Raw genomic sequence first — 8,829 nt, forward strand, 5'->3', positions numbered from 1 at the left:
CAGCAGGAGGGCATGGTGGGTGCCTGTCCACAGCCAAGACCTGGGGACTTTGTCCTGTCACTCTGCCCGAGAGCACCAGACTGGGAGGAGCAGGCGGTGCTTTGGTGGCACCCCCGGCACGTGGGGGGCTATGCCAGGAGCCGGCAGGTGGCTTTAGAGAATCAGCTCCAGGGGGCTGGAGCGATAACACAGTAGGTAGGGCGTTTGCCTTGCACGCGGCCAACCCAGGTTTGAATCCCAGCATCCTATATGATCCCCTGAGCACCACCAGGAGTAATTCCTGAGTGCAGAGCCAGGAGTGACCCCTGTGCATCGCCGGGTGTGACCCAAAAAGCAAAAAAAAAAAAAAAAAATTAAAAGTAAAAATAAATAAAAAATAGAGAATCAGCTCCAGCTTGAGGGCACGTGGATCTCCAGTTCCTTCCCCGGCGCCCCACAGGAGTGATCTCTGAGCACTGTGCCCCAAAGCCAAACCATAAGTGAGAAGTCAACTCAGACTTGGTTCCCAGAATGCTGAAGAACGTCGTCAGAGAGAATGATGCTTCTGGGGTGTTTTTGTTTTGCGTGTGGGGCGTTTGACCGTCCTTGGCAGTGCTCAGGGGCTACTTCTGCTCGGCCCCGGGGTTGTTCCTGAAGGTGCCCCAGGGAGTCTGGGAATGACCCGGGCTCCCACACGCATCGGCCCCGGCCCCGGGAGGGTGACACATCAAGTTTATTTTCCAGGTTCGTGCGAAGGGACCGCAGCCCACTCTAGGCCCTGCCACCTTCGCGTCTGCTTGGGGCAGCCCTGTGGTGCCATGTGGGACAGAACTCGGCTGCGTGCAAGGCAAAGGCCCTCCCCGAGGTGTCTCTCCAGCCCCCAACACCAGCGGCCAGTGCTGGACCCCGTGTACAGGCGAAACCATGACTGGAACGTCCAGACCTCCTCCGTCCTTTGCCCGTGCACAGAAGCACACGTGTCCTCGATCCCTGTCACAGCCCGGCAGTCTCGGCCCCGGGACGCCGGATACACCTGGGGGCTGGGGTGGCCACTGCGGTCACCCAGTGGCTACTGCCCATGTCCTGCAGTCCCCACCCTCCAGCCGAGCACCCTGGCCCTGCTGGCAGGAGCACTGAAGCAGAGCAGCTGCTCACCACCCAGCGGCAGGATGGTCACTTCCTACGGCCGAGTCTGGCCTCTCCTGGTGACCCTGCCGTGCCTGCCGGGCCAGCCTGACGCTGGGCGCTGTGCCTGAGGCCCTCGGGAGCAGCGGGGGACAGTAGAAGGGTGTGCTGGCAGGACGGGGACAGCAGGCGTCATTGTGAAAACCCTCAGGGAAAGAGCAGACTTCCTCAGCTGCTCTGACCACTGCCCCCCTTCTTAAGATCCCGCAGGCTCCTATGGACGGTGAGAGTCTTTCAGGACAGCAGCTCCTCCCCGAACCCCCGCCGCAGGGCTGGGGATCAAACCCAGGGCCTCATACCTGCGAGGCCAGAGCCTGGCTTTGCTTTTGCTTTTTTTTTTTTTTTTTTGCTTTTTGGGTCACACCCGGCAATGCACAGGGCTTACTCCTGGCTCTGCACTCAGGAATCACTCCTGGCAGTGCTCGGGGGACCATATGGGATGCTGGGAATTGAATCCGGGTTGGCCGCGTGCAAGGTAAATGCCCTCCCCGCTGAGCTATCGCTCCAGCCCCTGCTTTTCCTTTTAAACACTCGCCTTTCCTGAAATAGAAAAGGTTACGTGGCTCACGGGCGGAGCTGGCGGCCAGGCTGCTGTTAGGGTGGCGGACGTGTTTCCCACGTCTGAGGCCCAGGGGTTCGATCCCAAAAACCCAAACATGAACAGGGTAAGTGTCCCCAGGGAGCCGGCTGCTGTGGCAGCAGGCGGCTCAGGAAGGGGTTTCCGGGATCTGCTCTCCTGCCCGAAAACCCGCCGAGCCCTTCACAGTGAAGACACCTGACCCCGGCCAGGGGGCCTGGGAGCTGCGGATGGATGAGATGGCTCGGTCAGCACCTCATTTTTGTTTGGGGCCAAACCCAGCAGCTGCTCAGGGATCACTCCTGGTGGGCTGGGGGACCACATGGGGTGCTAGGGATAGAACTCGAGTTAGCTGAGAGCAGGGCAAACGCCCTGGCACTGTGCTATCGCTCCAGCCCACGACACCTCCTTTTGCCAAGGTTCTACAAGCCCCATTGGAGTCCGTACTGCCGAGCCCGCGGGCAGGGGGCTCCTCATTCACCCCCTCAGACACTGGCGCCCGCAGAACCATTTCCAGAGCAGCCGTCGGGGAAGCCCAGACCTTCCCCAGCTCCGTCAGCGCCAACCTGGGCTCCAGCGAAAGGAAACACACTCACTCCCGACTGCACGGTGCCGAGTTTTATTGGATTCTTGGCTCAGCCTCTGTGGGAAGCATCACGGTAGCCGCTCCTGACGCAGACCCAGACCCAGGCGTGACGGGGGCGGGGCCCTACTTACTCCGATCCCTTTTCTCCCTCCCCTTGGCCCTGTCGTCCCTCGAGTCCCGGTCTGGCTCCCAGTCGCCACCGGGCCGCGGCCGGGCTGGCTCCCTCTCCTGCCACCTCTTCTCCCGGGCGCGCTCGCGAGCTCTGGCGTCCCAGTGTCTGTCCCGGGACCGAGACCGCTCCCGCCGCTCCCTCTTCCCCTCTCTCCCTGCGTCGTTCTTGACCACGGGCAAGTTGATGGGCTTCCGGAAGGGCCGGTCGCGCCCCCCGAACCTCAGCTGCCCGGATTCCTTCTTGCCGCCCAGCCCCCCGCCCAGGCGCCGGGGAATCCAGCCCCGTAGCGTCCGCTCCAGCTCGTAGTCCACGAAGATCTCGTGCTGGTCGATGACCAGGCCGTCGGCGTCGCGGTAGGCCTTGAGCAGCGCACGCTCCTCCTTGTACTCGATGAAGGCGTAGCCCTTGGAGAAGCCGGTCACCAGGTCCTTCACCAGCCGCAGCCGCCGGATGTCGCCGTAGCGGGAGAACACCTCCCTCAGCTTCTCCTCCTTGGTCTGCAGGTTCAGCCTCGCCACAAACAGGGTAAGGAGTGGGTCCCCGGTGACGCCCTTGTTGGGGGCGTAGCGCGCCAGCATGGCCCTCCAGATGGCGCGGTCATGGGGGTCTTCGTCGGTGCCATCGATGCTGCCGGCTTTCAGCGGGTCGTACTCCTTGGCAATGGGCATCCAGGTGCTCATGGTCTAGGGTGGACAGACGGGCGTGCAGGTCACAGAACAGGGACAGCTCGGAGGCAGAAGCCTCCTACCCGGAGCCGGGAAAAGCAGGACCACGGCTGGAGGGCGTGGTGGTCCCGTCCTGTCCAGCAGGGAGGACCCTTCTTGGGACTGAGATGGGGACGCAGCCGGATGAACAGTCGCAGAGCCAGAAGGAGGAGAGAGAAAGAGCGTTTATTCTATGGCGGTTACAGTATTTATGCCTCTCTGCTGGGGGGAGGTGGTATGGTATGCATGCTGGGACCCCCAATAGAAATGCAGGGTGTGGCATGGGCTTAGCTAGTGATAAACAAATGGTGATAGGATAAGATCAGTAAGATCAGGAGTGGCAACCTTGCTACAGGAATTTAAGTAAGCCTCTGCTTAATCAGAAGAGCCAAGCTCCCTACATCTGGGGGCTCTGGCCCCACCCTGGGGAGAAGCCGGGACAGACACTGACCAGTGGGGCTGCCATGCAGCCCACTCGGTTCCCCAAGGCAACAAAGTTCATGGAGAGCCAGAGAGGACGGGGAAGGGTGGGGTGTCTGCCAGTGGGAGCAGCCCCGGGCCCTAGCAATGCTGGGGAGACCCCACCCCCACAACACCCAACCCTGCAACACCCACCCCCACAGCAGCCGGGCTCCAGAGCTCCTTGGGAAGGGTGTGGCCACACCAGTGTCACATGCAGGGACAGCCAGTGCCCCAGGACCACCCCTGCTGCCAATGCAGTGATCACGACTGGCCTCTCCCACCCAACCAGCAGTGGGGGGCAGTGCTGGGGGGCCACGCCACGGAGAGAGCCCGACTGGGCTTCTGCATAGCATGTGGGCGCTGGCTCCTAAGCCGCCCCCCCAGGGCCTGTCCTGAACGGTCACGGCAGGTCTGAGGTGTGGCAGTCGCCACCGGAGGTACGCACTGCTCCAGACAGGGCAACGGGCTCAGGGCGCCTAAGCAGAGCAAAGCTGACGCCAGGCCTGGGCAGGCGGCTCTCAGGTTCCAAAGCAATAAAGGATTTCTTTTTATTATATTTTGGCTTTGGGGTCCCACCCAGCAGTGCTCAGGGCTCAAGCCTTGATCCGTGCTCAGGGATCACTCCTGATGGTGCTCAGGGAATCCTACGTCATGGCGGGGGATTTAAACTAGAAAGGGCTGAGTGTGAGGCAAGCACCCTCCACGCCGTACGACCCCCACCGCCCGGACACGGGATTCCTCCCCACCCCCCACTCGGCTGCAGCAGCAGAATTCACTGCAACGGAATTTGGGCTCAACTAGCAATCCTGCCACTGTCATTCGCTCTTCCACAGGGTGGGGGAGTTGGAGCGTCTGACCTAGGACCGCTCACTCACACGCGTCTCTGGGGTAACTTGAACACTGAAGAAACAGGCTGGACAGACAGGCTGCAGGGAAGGCACCCACTGGGCACGTGGCTGATGCCAGGCCCTGCCAGGACGACAGAACAGCTGCGTGTGGCCCAAACGTAAAAACTGATCAACAACGACAAGGCCGGAGCAGGCGCTGCATGAAGGCGCCTGGTCGGGTTCATCCCAGCACTGCAGGGTCCCCCAGCACCGCCAGGAACGACCCCCAAGCACTGTGCAGTGCCCTCTAGCGCCACCCAGCTGGGGCGGGCATGCACACTCCCTCCCTCATGCCCCCTGAGGAGCAATTTCAGTAAAAGCCAGGGTTCTGGGCCGGGGAGACGTGCCGTGGCTGGGCCCAGCACCATGGGGCCCCAGTGCAGCTGGGAAAGGCCCCAAGAACAAAAGGCCCCCAGGGCTCTGCTAAGGGCATGTCTGATGACCCGCACTCCTCATGGCACCGTCCCAGTGTTTACTCAGATTTTCTTCAAGGATCTCTGGCTTTCCAGACTCAACGGAGTTACAGAGGGGGCGGCTGGGGGGAGGGGGTGGCTGGGGAAGGAGGGCGTGCTTAGCCCATATGTGCAGAATTACTCTCCAGTGACAAGGCCGGCCTGGGCCAGACTCCTGCCTTTCGTGGGCCGCGCAGGTTGATCCCAACACGGCACGGATCCCTGAGCCCCGCCAGCAGTGATCCCGAGCACAGCCGGGTGTGGCCCCGAAAACAAACACAAGCCCAGAAAACCAAAGGCTGCAGCTCTGCATGCAGACCTGGGTCCCCTCTCCTCCCAGACCCCTGGGCAGGCAGAGCCCCCCCCGCCCCCCACCCTCTGCAAACTCACAGCACTTCTGCAGAACCACAACGTCCCCCCAGCTCGGTGATCTCTCTCCGGCCGCCTCTATCCTCAGATGGGAGACACCTCCCTGTCCACGTCAGGGAACAAACTAAGGCGCAGCACGCTCGCTTCGCTGAGGACATCCATCCAGGGGAAACCGGGAGCAAGGAAAGGGGTGTCACGGGCGAGGGCGGCAGATACAGCCCAAGGGGTACAGCTCCTAGGGGTGAACACTGCCCCCACAGGACAGCCAGCAGCTCTTCCTGGAGCTTCCTTCTCCCCGCACTAATTAGACAAGGTCCCAGCCCTGGCCTCTCCCTGCTGCCGGCCTAGGGTGCAGGGCTGGGAACCGAGACCAACTCACACTGAACGCTAGGAGGTGCCAAGCACTGCCAGGCCCTGGGCTCCCTGGCGCTCAGGTCGCCAGAGCTGGCAGCTGATCACTGGGGTTTCAGATGAGGAAGCGGGTGCAGAACGTCACCAGGCTACCAACTAGTCCTGCAGGGGTGACAGTCAAGGGCTTTTCCCCCTTTCTCTTCCCGGGTGAGTCCCACACCCTGCAAGGGTCATGGTTCAGTCACGGCTCTATGCTCCCGGGTCACTCGGGCCAGCACTGGGGTCCACACGGGGCGCCAAGGATCTAGCCCAGGCCAGCACTGAGCAAGGCGGTGCTGGAGGCACATGAAGTGCTGCAAATGGAACCCAGGGCCTTACTCACCAAGCCAGCCCCCGCTCCTTTCGGATTTTTATAGTCATTATTTCAATAATGGGATAATATCTGAGTTGAGTGGTAGGGAATGGAACCAAACAGAGAAATTTGTCATTAACGACAAAAGAACAGCAAGAGCACCTGATCCAGTCAGAACACGAAATGCACATAAAACCCAGTGCTATCGTGCAAAATTCAAATAATCTAGAACATGTAACTAAATGCCTTAACTAGGGCTTTCTACTGTGTTTGTTTTGGGTTTTTCCTTTTTTGGCAACACACAGAAGTGCTAGGGGCTCACTCCTGGGGGGTCCTACAGGGTGCGGGAGGGCCAAGCGGGGTCAGCGCCTGAAGGCCAGCACGACCTCTCCCGCCTTTAACAAGGGTGGCTGTTGCTGAGCTAGGACGCAGGTCCGAGCAGCAGGACAGCGGGGAGGGCGCTCACCTTGCACACAACCGACCCAGATTCAACCCAATCACCGATACTGTCCCCCCACCCAGCGAGAGCACAGCGGGGAGGGCGTTTGCCTCGCACGCGGCCGACCAGGGTTCGACCCGGCATCCCTATGGTCCCCCGAGCACCGCCAGGAGTGATTCCTGAGTGCAGAGCCAGAAGTCAGCCCTGAGCATCGCCGGGTGTGATCCCCTACTCCGAAAAGTAAAATAAAAAAGCAAAAATAAAAAAATCTAAAGAGCCCGTCCCGCCTTCCAGAGCGCGCGGCTCAACATCCCCCGCACGACGCGCCGGGGAACAGAAACCGCCGCTGGGCACGTGGGCGCGCGCATGCGCAGAGGCGCCGCGGAGGCCGGGGCGGAAGTCGCGGCGGCAGCTCCCGGGCAAGCCCCGCCGCCCCGCAGGGCCTCTGCCTGGGTCGCCGAGCTTTGTGTGGACGGGGACGGAGGCCTCTGTCCTTTGTGCCGCCAAAAGCGGCAGGCAACAACGCTCCGACCCAGCCGGTGGCCCCCGCCCCCACCCGACCCTCTCTTTGCCAGTCTCCAACATGGCGGCCGCGCGGGGCCCGGCCGTGGGACTGAAGCTGCGGGGACCCTCAGCCGGCCGCGCCGCGCCCAGTCCTACCCCGCGGGTCGCGCTCACCGTGACACGCTCGCGCCGCCTCCGCCCGCCACGCCGGCGCCGGTTCCGAGCGCGCGGGGACCCTGCGCCGCGCCAGCTGAGCGTCGGGAGCCGCAGATTCGTCCCGGCGGCAGCGGCGGGCGTCCGTTTCCGTCTTAAAATACTCGCTCTGTGTTTGGCGCCTTGGCAGATGCCCTCTCCCAAGACGATGAGCCTTCATTGTTTCCCCCCCACAATATTTTATTTATTTTTCTGCCCGAGACAAACGGCGACTCGGAAAGCGCATTGGAAGTTGTCGAATGTGCGGCGGGTGTCCCGGGGCTCGATTTCCCTGGTTCTGCGCCCCCGGACGCTCGGTCGCCCGCGGCGTCCCCGGGAAGTGCCGACGCGCGCGGGACCTGCTCGGCTCCCAGAGCTCTCCGCGCTGGGTAGAGCAGGGCCGCTTTCCACGCGTGCAGGACGCTTCCATAGATAGCCTGGGGCCCTGGACGTTTGCATCGCTTCCTGGGCCCCGCTGGAAATCTCGAAGAACGTGCAAATGACCCTTTGAAAGTACACGAAAGGGGGGCCGGAGCGGTAGGACGGGGTACAGCCACGCTCATGCCACATTTATGCACACGGCAGAGGGTGCAAAAGCTGCCCCGGCGGTCACCTGCTTAACAGCCCAGTGCGGGTAATGATGATGCTCCGCGAGAGAAGCAGAGGAAGCTTACTAATAGAATCAGTGGAAGCTGGGTTCGATCCCCGGCACCCCATAAGTCCGCCAGGGATGATCCTTATTCCTGAGTAGTGCCGGTGTGGCCCCCAAATAAAAAGTATGTTTAAAAGGGCCGGATAAATGACTCGAATGTTCCAAGATTAGAGTCCAAGTCAATCCCTGGTGTCGCATGGCCCCCATGTCGTGGGCTGGACCAGCACCGCCTTACACTGGATAGACAGAGAACACCGCCCCCGCACATGCTTGGGTGGGAGGGATGGAGACTGCGAGGACATAAAGAATAATAAATAAAGGGGCCGGAGTGATAGCACAGCGGGTAGGGCGTTTGCCTTGCACGCCGCCGACCCAGGTTCGATTCCCAGCATCCCATATGGTCCCCTGAGCACAGCCAGGGGTAATTCCTGAGTGCAGAGCCAGGAGTGATCCCTGTGCATCGCCAGGTGTGACCCCCCCCCCAAAAAAAAGAATAATAAAAATAGGGGCTGGAGTGAGAGTACAGAGGGGAAGGTATTTGCCTTGCATATGGCAGACCCGGGTTTGGTCCCAGGCATCTCATATGGTCTCCTGAGCAATGCCAGGAGTAATTTCTGAGAACAGAGCCAGGAGTTACTGCTGAGCATCGCCTTAAAATATAAATAAACATATACATTTATATATACTGAATGACATACCCGCCACTAGAGTCAAGGCTAAAAAAATAAATAAAATAACTGATCTTAGGGTGGTAGAAGACAGAACAGCAGGCAGGACACTGCTGAGTCCCTGGAGCCTTGCCAGGACAGATCCAGGAGTGGGGCCTGAGCATGCAGGTGTGGCCCAAAAACAGAACAAAGGAAAGAAGATGCTTGGGAGGGAGCCGTGTGGGTTGGGGACACCCTGACGGTCACTGGCAGAGCCGAGCTTTCTTCAGTGGCATGAAGACCTGTGCGCATCCTCAGC

General features: G+C 60.9%; 1 protein-coding gene across 4 annotated transcripts; it reads right to left on the reverse strand.

The window, feature by feature from the left end:
* Positions 1-1,906: 1,906 nt before the first annotated feature.
* SNRNP35 (small nuclear ribonucleoprotein U11/U12 subunit 35) lies at positions 1,907-7,502 on the reverse strand. 4 transcript variants are annotated; one of them, XM_055146977.1, is made up of 3 exons: positions 6,543-7,139; positions 5,395-5,521; positions 1,907-3,326 (listed from the first exon to the last, which is right to left on the reverse strand). In XM_055146977.1, the coding sequence occupies exon 3, from the start codon at positions 3,177-3,179 to the stop codon at positions 2,451-2,453; it is 729 nt and encodes a 242-aa protein (XP_055002952.1). In that variant the 5' UTR covers positions 3,180-3,326; positions 5,395-5,521; positions 6,543-7,139; the 3' UTR covers positions 1,907-2,450. The 4 variants fall into 4 exon arrangements, with proteins under 4 accessions (XP_055002952.1, XP_055002951.1, XP_055002950.1 ...); XM_055146976.1 differs by lacking the exons at positions 5,395-5,521; positions 6,543-7,139 and adding an exon at positions 7,194-7,502; XM_055146975.1 differs by having other exon boundaries at positions 5,395-7,139.
* Between the last annotated feature and the right edge of the window lie 1,327 nt (positions 7,503-8,829).

This window comes from Sorex araneus, chromosome 9 (assembly GCF_027595985.1).
Source record: "Sorex araneus isolate mSorAra2 chromosome 9, mSorAra2.pri, whole genome shotgun sequence".
Taxonomy (NCBI): domain Eukaryota; kingdom Metazoa; phylum Chordata; class Mammalia; order Eulipotyphla; family Soricidae; genus Sorex; species Sorex araneus.